This window comes from Ylistrum balloti, unplaced genomic scaffold (genome assembly GCF_031769215.1).
Source record: "Ylistrum balloti isolate Yb309-2 unplaced genomic scaffold, AGI_CSIRO_Ybal_v1 Utg369626, whole genome shotgun sequence".
NCBI lineage: Eukaryota > Metazoa > Mollusca > Bivalvia > Pectinida > Pectinidae > Ylistrum > Ylistrum balloti.
In genome coordinates, this window is record NW_026781894.1 from 1658037 (window position 1) to 1677736 (window position 19700).

Below are 19700 nucleotides of genomic sequence, written 5' to 3' on the forward strand. Positions count from 1 at the left end.
GGATTTCATGTTTCGGTATTCCTACTCTTGTCTTTGCCAGTTCTTTGAAAAAACTCACTGATAAACAATAAGTGGTTTTACAGTTTGAATTTTTAAACTGTCCTCTCATATCATTTCTAAAATAATTTTGAAATGTTATCATTTTATAAATGACTTTTGAATTCATATTGAATTTACTCTTTGTAAAAAAAATGATAAAAATGTTAAATGAATAAACATTTTCTTAATTTGACTCTTAATGTTTCAAACATTTTTATTTTCATGACAGAAGGTTTATTGATCTCAAATATTTTTATTCATGACAATGGCTTATAAATGGAGATGGATATAGGAAACAAACTTCTTATAGTGAAGACAATACTTCTATTAATTGTTGATCATGACTTTATTGTGCTCTGGAAAGGATGAATATTTCAGGAAATTAGAGTTTATGCTGTGAGATTGTCACTCCAAATTGAGAGTGAAGCTACCTCTGACTTCATATAGAATGATTCATGTGTATTTATAAGCAACAAATGCCATTATTTGGAAAAAAGGAGAAAGATGCATTTTAAAAAGTTATTTTCCTCAAATTTAAAGATATTTTGATGTGTTCTTGATAGATATTCCTGGTCAGTTTTTAATTTGAAAACAAGTGGATACAATAGTACTGGAACAAATGATTACATATTTTGTATTGTGTTGACTTTGTAAACATTTGTTACAATTTACATATTATGTTGTGTTTTATCAACTGTCCTTATTTGTGATTCATTGTTTCATTTGATATTGTTTAATTTTATTCCAAGTGCCAAATATTCCAGAGTGTGTATATTTATTTGGTTGGAGTTTGTGTTCAGGTTTAAAATAGAATTACGAATACGTTCTATAGTGTAAGTTCACCTGGTTTGAGAACCAATGTAAACTTTTGCTGTAAAATGGCATCTGTCGTCTGTCAACAAGCTCTTTAAAGTACTTCTAGTCATGAATGATTAAGCAAATTGTTACCAAAGGCATCCTTAGGGGAAGGAGGGGAAAGAACTGCATTTTGTTTAAATGGTGAGTCTGACCCCATTGTTCCAATTCTGTCTGAAGCATTCTTGGATAAAGGGGAATTAATTTTGTTTAAACATTGGGTTTTCGGTCCCATGGGGCTTTAGGAGCAGGACCAACTAGGGGAAATAGAGCTAATTCTTTAAAATACCTCTTCTGTATATATGTTTGGCCATACCACTGGGGTCTTTGTACTAGGAATGATAGAACTTTGTTCAAACTAAGTAGTTAAAAGCTTGCTTTGATAAAAGGAACTCAATTCTGTATAAAATGTAGGTCAGACTCTATTGAGGATTTTGAGACTGGCCCAATATAGTTAATAGATGTAGTAATCTTTGAAATCCACCTTTTTTCTTTTGCAAAAGTGAAAGTATTTTGACCAAATGTCTTTATCAAGAGCCCAATATTTGTGATCAGGGTAAGAGTTTAAATAATTTTTTTTCTGCTTGGATGAAGGTATTTTGTTGATATCTATTTTTGAAGTTTTAAAATTCCTAATCTTTTGGGGAACATGTAACAATATGATTGTAAATAAGAATGCTTTAAAGTTAAAGCTAAAATATCCAGGTGAGCAATACAGGCCTCAAGTGCCTCTTGTGTTGAAGAAATTGATTAATTTGATGTTGGGTAATGACTGAACAATTATTACTCCCAATGATTAACACACAGGTTAGTATGTTTATGTATTGAAAATAGGCTTACATCGGCCCAGAATAAAAAAGGGTTGTGTTAAGGATCAGGAGATTTCAGTGCCTACAGCTCAGAAACATTTATAATTGAAGATTGACAAGAGTCTAGTACCAATTTGGTGTGTTTTCAGCATAGTTCCTAATTTTCGTAGTCATGCAGCTGTTCGAAAAAATCTAGATAGTACAAAATATGTGCTAAAAAACTTGCAAGTATAACTTGTTTAAAAATTCACCAAAACCTCTTTGATCTGTTTAATGCCATGAAATAAAAGACACCTTGTAAAATAATACAACTATTTCCGTGTTGAAAAGTACTAAAATTTAGAAAGGGATGTTCAATTATGTTTGATGTATAACATCAGTATTTGTTGTAGAGTTTGAAATGTTGATTTGTTTGTCCCACTTTTAATTTTAGTTAAGATTTGACATTTTACCTGGAGTCACGTATGAAACACCATTAACACACAAAGTGGACTTTTGATATATGTTTAGATATATTGTAAATTAATGTTCAGAAACATGAGTAAGCCACAAAAGTTTGATTGATGTTTTTAAGAAGAAGATAAAATGTGCCTTTATTTAAATTATTTTGAAGGTTTTATCATTTTATTTGGATAATATTTACCTTATATAGCAATACAATGAGAGATAAGATCATTGAAAATGTGTTATAACAGTTCTCTTTTGGTTATGAAGACAGTTATATCTAGGTCTCATTCAGTGAGTGGACTGTTGACATTGATCACAGTAGCTGACCACCTTCCAACCTGTCATTATGTCATTATCATCTGTATGAATTGCCACAAGGGTCTGAGCACCTGATGCCCCTAGACTGACTGTTATATCACAGGAGCCTGATACCTAATGTCCCTCAGTTGTCTGTCATTTCACAGGGGCCTGACCACCAGATGTCCCTAAATTGTCTGTTATATCACAGGGGCCTGACACCTAATGTCCCTCAATTGTCTGTTATATCACCGGGGCCTGAGCACCTGATGCCTCTAAATTGTTTGTTTTATCACAGGGGCCTGACACCTAATGTCCCTCAATTGTCTGTTATATCAACGGGGCCTGAGCACCTGATGCCTCTAGATTGTTTTATCACAGGGGCCTGACACCTAATGTCCCTAAATTGTCTGTTGTATAAGTTGTTATATGGGTCTGACCACCTGATGTCCCTAGATTTCTGTTTATCATGGAGGCCTGACCACCTGATGTCCCTAGATTGTCTGTTTATCATGGAGGCCTGACCACCTGATGTCCCTAGATTGTCTGTTTATCACCAAGGCCCGAGCACCTGATGTCCCTAGATTGTCTGTTGTATAAGAGATTGTAGTTGTCTGGGAATCTTTCTCTTATTGAGAAAAGTCTTATAATGGTGATCGCGAGGACTACCATAAACTGTCACTTTAGTTTTTGTTGTGATTACAGTATCTTGACCACATTTAACACTTCGTATGAAACATGTTTTAATAATCGCAGAGACCTGATAAGGTTGTGTTAGTCCATTGGCTGTTAATACCAGTAATCAGAGAGGCCTGATAATGTTTTGTTACTCCATTGGCGGTCAGTATCTGTTATCACAGAGGCTTGATAATGTTATGTTACTTTATTGGCTGTTGATATCAGTAACATCAGGGCTTTAAAATATGTGAGGGGAATAGATTTTTTATAAATGGTGGGTCTATGCCCTCAGTTCCCAGAGGAGTGACTGAGGGATGGGACTCAAAAAGGAAAATTTTCAAGTACTACTCTTCCTGTATGGTTGAATTAGCTGAAATTTGGTTTGAAGGGGAATAAATTGAGCATGAGCGATGGATTGCAGCAACCAAGGATGGGAAAGTCAAAGCCTAATAATGTGAAATAGAGCAAAATCTTTAAATCTTTCTGTTTTCTGAAGGGATGTAAGGATTCTTTCCCAATTGAAGAAGTATCAATCTAGTATAAATGGTGGGTCTCAACGCAATGGGAGGGAGTTGCGGGGGCCCAATAAGGTAAATAAAAAGAAATACTTTAAAGTCCTTCCTGTACTACAGAAATAACTGGATTGTCTCCCATTGTGCTGTGAAGCATTGTTGGGTATTTTGTATCGGAAATGTAAGTTCTTAAAATATTTCATCCATATTAGGATATTGTCCAAATTTGGTCTGAAACAACTTTTATGAATGGTGAATCTGATTTCTGTTTGACCAAAGGCTTGGACCAGTAGGGAAATCATATCAGAACTTATTCTTCATTTCATAAATCATTTAGTAAATGACTGAAAAGCTGAATTAGCTAGGTAAGTGATACAGACTCCTTGGGCCTCTGTTATTAAAACGTTTGATAGTAATGGCTCTAGCAACCCTGTAATTTGTCAAACAGTGGTGTGAAGATACAACTGATAAATATATCTGAAATTGGATACCATTCAACCATTCAACCTCTTTACCTGTTCTTGCTTCTTGCTTCTCTGATTCTTTTTGAACTCATAACGGGAGTAGTCCGTCATGTAAAATAACTCAACTTTAACATATCCCTGAGCAACATATGCTTACGACAAATACAGTGCATTGTTTGTGATGTTTATGATGAAATGGCCAAGTTGGACTATTTTGGACTTAAATAAAATAACTTATTTTTATTGACCGAAAACACTGAAAGCTAAACATGTCATATTTTTCCTGTAAGGCAAAATCATGTAAAATCTTGAAAGTTATCATTTGAATGATATATTGAACTATGCCCATACAGTCTCAGGGCAACACATTATGCCTACGAACTCTTGTTGTTGTTGTTTCTGTATTAAAACTTGCCATTGAATCCAATAAAGTATGGCAAATTGAAGATATGTGTTTTCATGGTACTTAACCTTTGAGTGATTGCTATACTGCCTAACTAGATTAAGTTCCTCAGTAATCAGATTCTATACAATGACCATAAGTCTTCTGAAGTCAAACTTCATTTAAATATTGTTCAGCTCGTCATGTTGCATTGAGTTCTCTTTCCAGGTTTCAAACAATGTGATCTTATCATTGCCAATTTTTGCCGTTAACCACTTATACTAATTAAACTACTAATTGAACTGCTGTGTATACCATTGCTGTTCGAAATTAAAATGCTACTTTGTCTTACGATTTTATTGTAAGATGTTAACTGATGAGGGGCATCTAAACTACGAGGTTTGGAGATATAAATGTTGATACAATTATGTACAATGTTCATTGTTGCCGATACATTTTGACCGTTGAAATACATTAATGATATGGAGTTTGCTGAGATTGATGAAGTGATGGACATGTTTCATGCACTTATGTTACCTCATTGTGAAACACCTCATTTTCTTGTATGAATGGCGACCTGTCAGTATTCTGTTTTAGCAGCCAACGTGATTTTGCCATCTTTTACATCGATAGTCATTTAAAGAACACAACATCAAGGTGAAACTAAACATAATGTAGAAGATTAGTAGTTATTCATTTTTATTAAAAAAACAATTTTTAAGAACAATAATAATTATACGGAATATTGAAGAAAATAATGGAAGAACTTAGGTTATTAAATTCATGCTGCATGCACATGGATGTCATGTTATTTGTTTTAATACAACTTTTTCACACATGAAGAAACGTTTTGTGGCACAGTCAATTGGCACAAGACCATCACGTGACATTGAGACACAGACTCCAGAGTGGGTTTCCAGAACTCCTTGGACCCACATATCGTCCGGAATGATGGATCCGTCATGGAATGTCCAATCACCAATCTCATTCCTGCCACCGGAAACAATAAACAAACTTTCCTGTGCTACAACACAAAATTTATATTAATGTTACAGTACTGAAATACATCAGATGCTTATAATGATTCAGTGGCAAGATTAGAAATACATGTCTGTATATAGCATGTCAGAATTTGTGATACGGATAAAATGGTAAAGACACAGATGCCGGGCAGAATTTGTACAACCATATTTTTCTTATAATGACAAAGATGTATATTTTCCTCAAGAAACTGAGTAGCAGTTAAAGCAAGTATTTAGTTATGAAATATAACATCAAAATCCGAGCCTTATTGGGACTTGTTATACGGGCATTTCAATCTGTCTCATCTCAATGGAAATTTCATGTAATTCAAATTTCAATTTCAAATTTAATTCAATCTAGAACGACTATAAGATTGGAACTACGTAATATTATGGCGTTGACATAGACTATGTAATCACTCACCTAACCAGGAATCTTGACGAGTTTTGACCCACATGCCCTGTAGTTTTTGCGGTGTGTCTAGAATCATTAACTGTCCCGTCACTTTTCCGTATCCAATGCCGTGCCGAGAGCATGCTGTCTGACCGTCGGCCTGGGTGTGGCGAATACCATATATCCCATAACATACACCCGTGACGTCATACACGAATCCGTCACCATCGCACCATCTCACTGCAAGACATATATTTAGTCATGCATCCTTAACACCGTAGTATTTTTTTTCTGTCTATAAATTAAACATAAAAATCTAATATAACTTAATAGAACTTTTAAAAGTCGCTGATAAAATAACTTACAGATAAGTATTTTTACCTTCAGATTCCCATAACAAATTTCTATTTTACTTCTCTTTGTTTTCTTATCTTTGCTGTCTCCTGTTTTCCTTTTTTCTATTTCCCTGTCCCTATTTTGTCTTCCCTCTCAGCACTCAGAACCGTGAAAACAACAAATTTCATGTTTTAAGTCTCAACTACATTATTAAATGGGATGATTCTATCTTACATCGTATATATATACTACAACGGATTCACTTTTTTATCACTTACAAACAAAATAGGATATTCCATTTCCTGGATGACCTTCACCTTTAACCATGTTTGAAGCTATGGTTTTGTGACCTTGACATATCCTCTCATTCGCGGAAAACGCGAAAGATACACATGTGTGGTCAGTTCGACAACGTAAACCACATGACCCCACGTGTGGCACTTGTACTCTCCATGCAATGGCAACCGTCAAGTTGATGTTTGTAAAACTGGCCTGGAAGCTTTGATGAACTTGTTGTTTCTGTTGAACTTCCGGTTCTGCGTAACAAAATGATTACCACCATAAAGGCTAAATGTGGAGGATAGGATTCAAGATATATTAATACCACCTTTGTGTCTTTATGATCTATGACACAAAGTAGGGTTAACACGAGAACACGATTGGTATCAATTGTACTGCCAAACAATCGTTATTACCTGGTAGAGAACACTCGTAGACAACCGCAAGATAAGCATGTTTGTCAATGCAAGCGTTTCCATACATATGAGGGACAGCCGATAGAATACAGATACTCTTGTCTTGACAAGCCTTGTTGATTACTGTTTTCGTCGTTGTTACGTCAGAATGACACAACGTTGACGTCATCTCTGCACGGCATATCGCTGTATCATTCCGGCCGTGCCAAGTTTCTATGATATTGATCACATAAGGCAACGTACAGGTGATAGTTTTGGTTTCACTCTCACAAAGTAATACTCTTCCACCTAGAATACAATATAATACAATATAAAGATAAGAAAATCTGTACAACGGACCGTGTCAATTCTGAGAATGATTACTATAACGAACAAATATCTCAACTGACTAAAACACATTAAATCAGATATCTTTCACTAAGAACCAAAAGATGATTATAGTATAGAGTTCGTAATATCAGTTCGTATTGGCTATAATGGTAGTTAGCACATCAAGAAAACAAGTGTCATTATACATTTACCTGTAGGGGATGTCAACCTTGTGGGAATTAAGGTGGGCACAATGGGATGTGGAGACATCTCTAACAACTGTCCGATTGTCGTAGAGTCTCTTCGAGAATTATCATAATACGACGTTGTCGTGTCTGTAGGACTCTCTCTTGCGGTGATTGAATTACTACCATCTGATATTGTTATGTCATCAAGATTGCCTGTTGTCGTGATGGAAGCAGTATCATCAAATACTTTTGTGTCTACAGCTATCTCTGTAGTAGTGATGTATGGGGTATTGTCTGATGTAGTGTCTATGGGGCTGTCTGTTGTCGTGATGGATGTAGAACCTTCAGACATTGTTGTGTCTACAGCACTCTCTGTAGAAGTGATGTAAGAGGTGTTTTCTGATGTTGTGGTGTCTATGGGAATGTCTGTTGTCGTGATGGAAGTGTCACCTTCAGATAATGTTGTATCTGCAGCACTCTCAGTAGTCGTTATGTATGGGACATTGTCTGATGTTGTAGTGTCTATGGGACTGTCCGTTGTGATGGAAGTATCACCTTCAGATAATGTTGTATCTGCAGCACTCTCAATAGTGGTTATATATGGGGTATTGTCCGATTTTGTAGTGTTTATGGGAGTGTCAGTTGTTATGGAAGTAGAACCTTCAGACATTGTTGTGTCTACAGTGCTCTGTGTAGTAGTGATGTAAGTGGTATTGTCTGATATTGTAGTGTATATGGGAATGTCTGTTGTGATGGAAGTATCACCTTCAGGTAATGTTGTATCTGCAGCACTCTCAGTAAGGGTTATGTTTGGGGTATTGTCTGATGTTGTAGTGTCTATGGGAATGTCTGTTGTTATGGAAGTAAAACCTTCCGACATTGTGGTGGCGACAATGCTCTCTGTAGTAATGATGTATGGGGTATTGCTTAATGTAGTGTATTTTGAACTGTCTGTTGTGATGGAAGTAGAACCTTCAGACATTGTTGTGTCTACAGCACTCTCTGTACTAGTGATGTATAAGGTATTATCCGATGTAGTGTCTATGGGACTGTCTGTTGTCGTAGTGGATGTAGATCCTTCAGACATAGTTGTGTCTACAGCACTCTCTGAAGTGGTTATGTATGGGGTATTGTCTGATGTTGTAGTGTCTATGGAAGTGTCTGTTGTCGTGATTGAGGCAAAACTACCAGACATTGTGGTGGCGACTGTGCTCTCTATGGTAGTAATGTATGGGGTATTGTCTGATGTAGTGTCTATTGAACTCTCTATTGTGATGGAACTAGTACCTTCAGATACTGTTGTGTCTACAGTGCTTTCTGTACTGGTTATATAAGTAGTATTGTCTGATGTTGTAGTGTCTATGCGACTGTCTGTTGTGATGGAAGTAGTACCTTCAGATACTGTTGTGTCTACAGCACTTTCTCTAGTGGTTATGTATGGGATATTGTCTGATGTTGTAGTGTCTATGTGACTGTCTGTTGTGATGGAAGTAGTACCTTCAGATACTGTTGTATCTACAGTGCTCTGTGGGGTAGTGATGTAAGTGGTATTGTCTGACGTTTTAGTGTCTATGGGACTTTCTGTTGTCCTAATGGATGTAGAACCTTCATATACTGTTGTGGCTACAGTGCTGTCTGTAGTAGTGATGTATGGAGTATTATCTGATGTAGTGTCTATGGGACTGTCTGTTGTCGTAATGGATGTAGATCCTTCGGACATAGTTGTGTCTACAGCACTCTCTGAAGTGGTTATGTATGGGGTATTGTCTGATGTTGTAGTGTCTATGGAAGTGTCTGTTGTCGTGATTGAGGCAGAACCACCAGACATTGTGGTGGCGACTGTGCTCTCTATGGTAGTAATGTATGGGGTATTGTTTGATGTAGTGTCTATTGAACTATCTATTGTGATGGAACTAGTACCTTCAGATACTGTTGTGTCTACAGTGCTTTCTGTAGTGGTTATAGTATTGTCTGATGTTGTAGTGTCTATGGGACTGTCTTTTGTCGTGATGGATGTAGAACCTTCAGACATTGTTGTGTCTACGGCACTCTCTGTACTAGTGATGTATGGGGTATTCTCTGATGTAATGTGTATGGGACTGTCTGTTGTTGTGGTGAATGTAGAACCTTCAGACATTGTTGTGTCTACAGTGCTCCGTGTAGTAGTGATGTAAGTGATATTGTCTGATGTTTTAGTGTGTATGGGAATGTCTGTTGTCGTGATGGAAGTATCACCTTCAGATACTGTTGTATCTGCAGCACTCTCAGTAGTGCTTATGTATGGGGTATTGTCTGATGTTGTAGTGTCTATGGGGCTGTCTGTTGTGATGGAAGTAAAACCTTCAGACATTGTGGTTGCGACAATGCTCTCTGTAGTAATGATGTATGGGGTATTGCTTGATGTAGTGTATTTTGAACTGTCTGTTGTGATGGAAGTAGTACCTTCAGATACTGTTGTGTCTACAGTGCTCTCTGTAGTGGTTATATAGGGAGTATTGTCTAATGTTCTAGTGTCTACTTGACTGTCCGTTGTGATGGAAGTTGTACCTTCAGATACTGTTGTGGCTGCAGTTATCCCTGTAGTAGCGATGTATCGGGTATTGTCTGATGTAGTGTCTATGGAACTGTCTGTAGTCGTGATTGAAGTAGAACCATCAGGTAATGTTGTATCTGCAGTGCTCTCTGTAGAAGTGATGTAAGAGGTATTTTCTGTTGTTGTAGAGTGTATGGAACTGTCTGTTGTGATGGAAGTTTTATCATCAGATAATGTTGTATCCACAGTGCTCTCTATAGTGGTTATGTAAGAGGTATTGTCTGATGTTGTGGTGTCTATGGCAATGTCTGTTGTTATGGAAGTAGAACCTTCAGAAATTGAGGTGGCGACAGTGCTCTCTGTAGTAGTGATGTATGGTGTATTGTCGGATGTAGTGTCTATGCGACTGTCTGTTGTGATGGAAGTAGTACCTTCAGATACTGTTGTGTCTACAGCACTTTCTCTAGTGGTTATGTATGGGATATTGTCTGATGTTGTAGTGTCTATGTGACTGTCTGTTGTGATGGAAGTAGTACCTTCAGATACTGTTGTATCTACAGTGCTCTGTGGGGTAGTGATGTAAGTGGTATTGTCTGACGTTTTAGTGTCTATGGGACTTTCTGTTGTCCTAATGGATGTAGAACCTTCATATACTGTTGTGGCTACAGTGCTGTCTGTAGTAGTGATGTATGGAGTATTATCTGATGTAGTGTCTATGGGACTGTCTGTTGTCGTAATGGATGTAGATCCTTCGGACATAGTTGTGTCTACAGCACTCTCTGAAGTGGTTATGTATGGGGTATTGTCTGATGTTGTAGTGTCTATGGAAGTGTCTGTTGTCGTGATTGAGGCAGAACCACCAGACATTGTGGTGGCGACTGTGCTCTCTATGGTAGTAATGTATGGGGTATTGTTTGATGTAGTGTCTATTGAACTATCTATTGTGATGGAACTAGTACCTTCAGATACTGTTGTGTCTACAGTGCTTTCTGTAGTGGTTATAGTATTGTCTGATGTTGTAGTGTCTATGGGACTGTCTTTTGTCGTGATGGATGTAGAACCTTCAGACATTGTTGTGTCTACGGCACTCTCTGTACTAGTGATGTATGGGGTATTCTCTGATGTAATGTGTATGGGACTGTCTGTTGTTGTGGTGAATGTAGAACCTTCAGACATTGTTGTGTCTACAGTGCTCCGTGTAGTAGTGATGTAAGTGATATTGTCTGATGTTTTAGTGTGTATGGGAATGTCTGTTGTCGTGATGGAAGTATCACCTTCAGATACTGTTGTATCTGCAGCACTCTCAGTAGTGCTTATGTATGGGGTATTGTCTGATGTTGTAGTGTCTATGGGGCTGTCTGTTGTGATGGAAGTAAAACCTTCAGACATTGTGGTTGCGACAATGCTCTCTGTAGTAATGATGTATGGGGTATTGCTTGATGTAGTGTATTTTGAACTGTCTGTTGTGATGGAAGTAGTACCTTCAGATACTGTTGTGTCTACAGTGCTCTCTGTAGTGGTTATATAGGGAGTATTGTCTAATGTTCTAGTGTCTACTTGACTGTCCGTTGTGATGGAAGTTGTACCTTCAGATACTGTTGTGGCTGCAGTTATCCCTGTAGTAGCGATGTATCGGGTATTGTCTGATGTAGTGTCTATGGAACTGTCTGTAGTCGTGATTGAAGTAGAACCATCAGGTAATGTTGTATCTGCAGTGCTCTCTGTAGAAGTGATGTAAGAGGTATTTTCTGTTGTTGTAGAGTGTATGGAACTGTCTGTTGTGATGGAAGTTTTATCATCAGATAATGTTGTATCCACAGTGCTCTCTATAGTGGTTATGTAAGAGGTATTGTCTGATGTTGTGGTGTCTATGGCAATGTCTGTTGTTATGGAAGTAGAACCTTCAGAAATTGAGGTGGCGACAGTGCTCTCTGTAGTAGTGATGTATGGTGTATTGTCGGATGTAGTGTCTATGCGACTGTCTGTTGTGATGGAAGTAGTACCTTCAGATACTGTTGTGTCTACAGCACTTTCTCTAGTGGTTATGTATGGGATATTGTCTGATGTTGTAGTGTCTATGTGACTGTCTGTTGTGATGGAAGTAGTACCTTCAGATACTGTTGTATCTACAGTGCTCTGTGGGGTAGTGATGTAAGTGGTATTGTCTGACGTTTTAGTGTCTATGGGACTTTCTGTTGTCCTAATGGATGTAGAACCTTCATATACTGTTGTGGCTACAGTGCTGTCTGTAGTAGTGATGTATGGAGTATTATCTGATGTAGTGTCTATGGGACTGTCTGTTGTCGTAATGGATGTAGATCCTTCGGACATAGTTGTGTCTACAGCACTCTCTGAAGTGGTTATGTATGGGGTATTGTCTGATGTTGTAGTGTCTATGGAAGTGTCTGTTGTCGTGATTGAGGCAGAACCACCAGACATTGTGGTGGCGACTGTGCTCTCTATGGTAGTAATGTATGGGGTATTGTTTGATGTAGTGTCTATTGAACTATCTATTGTGATGGAACTAGTACCTTCAGATACTGTTGTGTCTACAGTGCTTTCTGTAGTGGTTATAGTATTGTCTGATGTTGTAGTGTCTATGGGACTGTCTTTTGTCGTGATGGATGTAGAACCTTCAGACATTGTTGTGTCTACGGCACTCTCTGTACTAGTGATGTATGGGGTATTCTCTGATGTAATGTGTATGGGACTGTCTGTTGTTGTGGTGAATGTAGAACCTTCAGACATTGTTGTGTCTACAGTGCTCCGTGTAGTAGTGATGTAAGTGATATTGTCTGATGTTTTAGTGTGTATGGGAATGTCTGTTGTCGTGATGGAAGTATCACCTTCAGATACTGTTGTATCTGCAGCACTCTCAGTAGTGCTTATGTATGGGGTATTGTCTGATGTTGTAGTGTCTATGGGGCTGTCTGTTGTGATGGAAGTAAAACCTTCAGACATTGTGGTTGCGACAATGCTCTCTGTAGTAATGATGTATGGGGTATTGCTTGATGTAGTGTATTTTGAACTGTCTGTTGTGATGGAAGTAGTACCTTCAGATACTGTTGTGTCTACAGTGCTCTCTGTAGTGGTTATATAGGGAGTATTGTCTAATGTTCTAGTGTCTACTTGACTGTCCGTTGTGATGGAAGTTGTACCTTCAGATACTGTTGTGGCTGCAGTTATCCCTGTAGTAGCGATGTATCGGGTATTGTCTGATGTAGTGTCTATGGAACTGTCTGTAGTCGTGATTGAAGTAGAACCATCAGGTAATGTTGTATCTGCAGTGCTCTCTGTAGAAGTGATGTAAGAGGTATTTTCTGTTGTTGTAGAGTGTATGGAACTGTCTGTTGTGATGGAAGTTTTATCATCAGATAATGTTGTATCCACAGTGCTCTCTATAGTGGTTATGTAAGAGGTATTGTCTGATGTTGTGGTGTCAATGTCTGTTGTTATCCACAGTGCTCTCTATAGTGGTTATGTAAGAGGTATGGCAATGTCTGTTGTTATGGAAGTAGAACCTTCAGAAATTGAGGTGGCGACAGTGCTCTCTGTAGTAGTGATGTATGGTGTATTGTCGGATGTAGTGTCTATGCGACTGTCTGTTGTGATGGAAGTAGTACCTTCAGATACTGTTGTGTCTACAGCACTTTCTCTAGTGGTTATGTATGGGATATTGTCTGATGTTGTAGTGTCTATGTGACTGTCTGTTGTGATGGAAGTAGTACCTTCAGATACTGTTGTATCTACAGTGCTCTGTGGGGTAGTGATGTAAGTGGTATTGTCTGACGTTTTAGTGTCTATGGGACTTTCTGTTGTCCTAATGGATGTAGAACCTTCATATACTGTTGTGGCTACAGTGCTGTCTGTAGTAGTGATGTATGGAGTATTATCTGATGTAGTGTCTATGGGACTGTCTGTTGTCGAAATGGATGTAGATCCTTCGGACATAGTTGTGTCTACAGCACTCTCTGAAGTGGTTATGTATGGGGTATTGTCTGATGTTGTAGTGTCTATGGAAGTGTCTGTTGTCGTGATTGAGGCAGAACCACCAGACATTGTGGTGGCGACTGTGCTCTCTATGGTAGTAATGTATGGGGTATTGTTTGATGTAGTGTCTATTGAACTATCTATTGTGATGGAACTAGTACCTTCAGATACTGTTGTGTCTACAGTGCTTTCTGTAGTGGTTATAGTATTGTCTGATGTTGTAGTGTCTATGGGACTGTCTTTTGTCGTGATGGATGTAGAACCTTCAGACATTGTTGTGTCTACGGCACTCTCTGTACTAGTGATGTATGGGGTATTCTCTGATGTAATGTGTATGGGACTGTCTGTTGTTGTGGTGAATGTAGAACCTTCAGACATTGTTGTGTCTACAGTGCTCCGTGTAGTAGTGATGTAAGTGATATTGTCTGATGTTTTAGTGTGTATGGGAATGTCTGTTGTCGTGATGGAAGTATCACCTTCAGATACTGTTGTATCTGCAGCACTCTCAGTAGTGCTTATGTATGGGGTATTGTCTGATGTTGTAGTGTCTATGGGGCTGTCTGTTGTGATGGAAGTAAAACCTTCAGACATTGTGGTTGCGACAATGCTCTCTGTAGTAATGATGTATGGGGTATTGCTTGATGTAGTGTATTTTGAACTGTCTGTTGTGATGGAAGTAGTACCTTCAGATACTGTTGTGTCTACAGTGCTCTCTGTAGTGGTTATATAGGGAGTATTGTCTAATGTTCTAGTGTCTACTTGACTGTCCGTTGTGATGGAAGTTGTACCTTCAGATACTGTTGTGGCTGCAGTTATCCCTGTAGTAGCGATGTATCGGGTATTGTCTGATGTAGTGTCTATGGAACTGTCTGTAGTCGTGATTGAAGTAGAACCATCAGGTAATGTTGTATCTGCAGTGCTCTCTGTAGAAGTGATGTAAGAGGTATTTTCTGTTGTTGTAGAGTGTATGGAACTGTCTGTTGTGATGGAAGTTTTATCATCAGATAATGTTGTATCCACAGTGCTCTCTATAGTGGTTATGTAAGAGGTATTGTCTGATGTTGTGGTGTCTATGGCAATGTCTGTTGTTATGGAAGTAGAACCTTCAGAAATTGAGGTGGCGACAGTGCTCTCTGTAGTAGTGATGTATGGTGTATTGTCGGATGTAGTGTCTATGCGACTGTCTGTTGTGATGGAAGTAGTACCTTCAGATACTGTTGTGTCTACAGCACTTTCTCTAGTGGTTATGTATGGGATATTGTCTGATGTTGTAGTGTCTATGTGACTGTCTGTTGTGATGGAAGTAGTACCTTCAGATACTGTTGTATCTACAGTGCTCTGTGGGGTAGTGATGTAAGTGGTATTGTCTGACGTTTTAGTGTCTATGGGACTTTCTGTTGTCCTAATGGATGTAGAACCTTCATATACTGTTGTGGCTACAGTGCTGTCTGTAGTAGTGATGTATGGAGTATTATCTGATGTAGTGTCTATGGGACTGTCTGTTGTCGTAATGGATGTAGATCCTTCGGACATAGTTGTGTCTACAGCACTCTCTGAAGTGGTTATGTATGGGGTATTGTCTGATGTTGTAGTGTCTATGGAAGTGTCTGTTGTCGTGATTGAGGCAGAACCACCAGACATTGTGGTGGCGACTGTGCTCTCTATGGTAGTAATGTATGGGGTATTGTTTGATGTAGTGTCTATTGAACTATCTATTGTGATGGAACTAGTACCTTCAGATACTGTTGTGTCTACAGTGCTTTCTGTAGTGGTTATAGTATTGTCTGATGTTGTAGTGTCTATGGGACTGTCTTTTGTCGTGATGGATGTAGAACCTTCAGACATTGTTGTGTCTACGGCACTCTCTGTACTAGTGATGTATGGGGTATTCTCTGATGTAATGTGTATGGGACTGTCTGTTGTTGTGGTGCATGTAGAACCTTCAGACATTGTTGTGTCTACAGTGCTCCGTGTAGTAGTGATGTAAGTGATATTGTCTGATGTTTTAGTGTGTATGGGAATGTCTGTTGTCGTGATGGAAGTATCACCTTCAGATACTGTTGTATCTGCAGCACTCTCAGTAGTGCTTATGTATGGGGTATTGTCTGATGTTGTAGTGTCTATGGGGCTGTCTGTTGTGATGGAAGTAAAACCTTCAGACATTGTGGTTGCGACAATGCTCTCTGTAGTAATGATGTATGGGGTATTGCTTGATGTAGTGTATTTTGAACTGTCTGTTGTGATGGAAGTAGTACCTTCAGATACTGTTGTGTCTACAGTGCTCTCTGTAGTGGTTATATAGGGAGTATTGTCTAATGTTCTAGTGTCTACTTGACTGTCCGTTGTGATGGAAGTTGTACCTTCAGATACTGTTGTGGCTGCAGTTATCCCTGTAGTAGCGATGTATCGGGTATTGTCTGATGTAGTGTCTATGGAACTGTCTGTAGTCGTGATTGAAGTAGAACCATCAGGTAATGTTGTATCTGCAGTGCTCTCTGTAGAAGTGATGTAAGAGGTATTTTCTGTTGTTGTAGAGTGTATGGAACTGTCTGTTGTGATGGAAGTTTTATCATCAGATAATGTTGTATCCACAGTGCTCTCTATAGTGGTTATGTAAGAGGTATTGTCTGATGTTGTGGTGTCTATGGCAATGTCTGTTGTTATGGAAGTAGAACCTTCAGAAATTGAGGTGGCGACAGTGCTCTCTGTAGTAGTGATGTATGGTGTATTGTCGGATGTAGTGTCTATGCGACTGTCTGTTGTGATGGAAGTAGTACCTTCAGATACTGTTGTGTCTACAGCACTTTCTCTAGTGGTTATGTATGGGATATTGTCTGATGTTGTAGTGTCTATGTGACTGTCTGTTGTGATGGAAGTAGTACCTTCAGATACTGTTGTATCTACAGTGCTCTGTGGGGTAGTGATGTAAGTGGTATTGTCTGACGTTTTAGTGTCTATGGGACTTTCTGTTGTCCTAATGGATGTAGAACCTTCATATACTGTTGTGGCTACAGTGCTGTCTGTAGTAGTGATGTATGGAGTATTATCTGATGTAGTGTCTATGGGACTGTCTGTTGTCGTAATGGATGTAGATCCTTCGGACATAGTTGTGTCTACAGCACTCTCTGAAGTGGTTATGTATGGGGTATTGTCTGATGTTGTAGTGTCTATGGAAGTGTCTGTTGTCGTGATTGAGGCAGAACCACCAGACATTGTGGTGGCGACTGTGCTCTCTATGGTAGTAATGTATGGGGTATTGTTTGATGTAGTGTCTATTGAACTATCTATTGTGATGGAACTAGTACCTTCAGATACTGTTGTGTCTACAGTGCTTTCTGTAGTGGTTATAGTATTGTCTGATGTTGTAGTGTCTATGGGACTGTCTTTTGTCGTGATGGATGTAGAACCTTCAGACATTGTTGTGTCTACGGCACTCTCTGTACTAGTGATGTATGGGGTATTCTCTGATGTAATGTGTATGGGACTGTCTGTTGTTGTGGTGAATGTAGAACCTTCAGACATTGTTGTGTCTACAGTGCTCCGTGTAGTAGTGATGTAAGTGATATTGTCTGATGTTTTAGTGTGTATGGGAATGTCTGTTGTCGTGATGGAAGTATCACCTTCAGATACTGTTGTATCTGCAGCACTCTCAGTAGTGCTTATGTATGGGGTATTGTCTGATGTTGTAGTGTCTATGGGGCTGTCTGTTGTGATGGAAGTAAAACCTTCAGACATTGTGGTTGCGACAATGCTCTCTGTAGTAATGATGTATGGGGTATTGCTTGATGTAGTGTATTTTGAACTGTCTGTTGTGATGGAAGTAGTACCTTCAGATACTGTTGTGTCTACAGTGCTCTCTGTAGTGGTTATATAGGGAGTATTGTCTAATGTTCTAGTGTCTACTTGACTGTCCGTTGTGATGGAAGTTGTACCTTCAGATACTGTTGTGGCTGCAGTTATCCCTGTAGTAGCGATGTATCGGGTATTGTCTGATGTAGTGTCTATGGAACTGTCTGTAGTCGTGATTGAAGTAGAACCATCAGGTAATGTTGTATCTGCAGTGCTCTCTGTAGAAGTGATGTAAGAGGTATTTTCTGTTGTTGTAGAGTGTATGGAACTGTCTGTTGTGATGGAAGTTTTATCATCAGATAATGTTGTATCCACAGTGCTCTCTATAGTGGTTATGTAAGAGGTATTGTCTGATGTTGTGGTGTCTATGGCAATGTCTGTTGTTATGGAAGTAGAACCTTCAGAAATTGAGGTGGCGACAGTGCTCTCTGTAGTAGTGATGTATGGTGTATTGTCGGATGTAGTGTCTATGCGACTGTCTGTTGTGATGGAAGTAGTACCTTCAGATACTGTTGTGTCTACAGCACTTTCTCTAGTGGTTATGTATGGGATATTGTCTGATGTTGTAGTGTCTATGTGACTGTCTGTTGTGATGGAAGTAGTACCTTCAGATACTGTTGTATCTACAGTGCTCTGTGGGGTAGTGATGTAAGTGGTATTGTCTGACGTTTTAGTGTCTATGGGACTTTCTGTTGTCCTAATGGATGTAGTAGAACCTTCATATACTGTTGTGGCTACAGTGCTGTCTGTAGTAGTGATGTATGGAGTATTATCTGATGTAGTGTCTATGGGACTGTCTGTCTGTTGTGAATGGATGGATGTAGATCCTTCGGACATAGTTGTGTCTACAGCACTCTCTGAAGTGGTTATGTATGGGGTATTGTGTAGTGATCTGATGTTGTAGTGTGAATGGAAGTGTCTGATGTTGTAGTGTCTATGGAAGTGATTGTCGTGATTGAGGCAGAACCACCAGACATTGTGGTGGCGACTGTGCTCTCTATGGTAGTAATGTATGGGGTATTGTTTGATGTAGTGTCTATTGAACTATCTATTGTGATGGAACTAGTACCTTCAGATACTGTTGTGTCTACAGTGCTTTCTGTAGTGGTTATAGTATTGTCTGATGTTGTAGTGTCTATGGGACTGTCTTTTGTCGTGATGGATGTAGAACCTTCAGACATTGTTGTGTCTACGGCACTCTCTGTACTAGTGATGTATGGGGTATTCTCTGATGTAATGTGTATGGGACTGTCTGTTGTTGTGGTGAATGTAGAACCTTCAGACATTGTTGTGTCTACAGTGCTCCGTGTAGTAGTGATGTAAGTGATATTGTCTGATGTTTTAGTGTGTATGGGAATGTCTGTTGTCGTGATGGAAGTATCACCTTCAGATACTGTTGTATCTGCAGCACTCTCAGTAGTGCTTATGTATGGGGTATTGTCTGATGTTGTAGTGTCTATGGGGCTGTCTGTTGTGATGGAAGTAAAACCTTCAGACATTGTGGTTGCGACAATGCTCTCTGTAGTAATGATGTATGGGGTATTGCTTGATGTAGTGTATTTTGAACTGTCTGTTGTGATGGAAGTAGTACCTTCAGATACTGTTGTGTCTACAGTGCTCTCTGTAGTGGTTATATAGGGAGTATTGTCTAATGTTCTAGTGTCTACTTGACTGTCCGTTGTGATGGAAGTTGTACCTTCAGATACTGTTGTGGCTGCAGTTATCCCTGTAGTAGCGATGTATCGGGTATTGTCTGATGTAGTGTCTATGGAACTGTCTGTAGTCGTGATTGAAGTAGAACCATCAGGTAATGTTGTATCTGCAGTGCTCTCTGTAGAAGTGATGTAAGAGGTATTTTCTGTTGTTGTAGAGTGTATGGAACTGTCTGTTGTGATGGAAGT

The 19700-nt window shown here is 39.0% G+C and overlaps 1 protein-coding gene across 1 annotated transcript; it reads right to left on the reverse strand.

The window, feature by feature from the left end:
* Nucleotides 1-5286: 5286 nt before the first annotated feature.
* Nucleotides 5287-19298, reverse strand: LOC132551418 (serine-rich adhesin for platelets-like). The gene is made up of 7 exons (XM_060215560.1): nucleotides 18767-19298; nucleotides 13584-18656; nucleotides 7452-13307; nucleotides 6931-7218; nucleotides 6514-6771; nucleotides 5930-6139; nucleotides 5287-5507 (listed from the first exon to the last, which is right to left on the reverse strand). Exons 1-7 carry the CDS (start codon nucleotides 19296-19298, stop codon nucleotides 5287-5289), a joined length of 12438 nt encoding a protein of 4145 aa, XP_060071543.1.
* Between the last annotated feature and the right edge of the window lie 402 nt (nucleotides 19299-19700).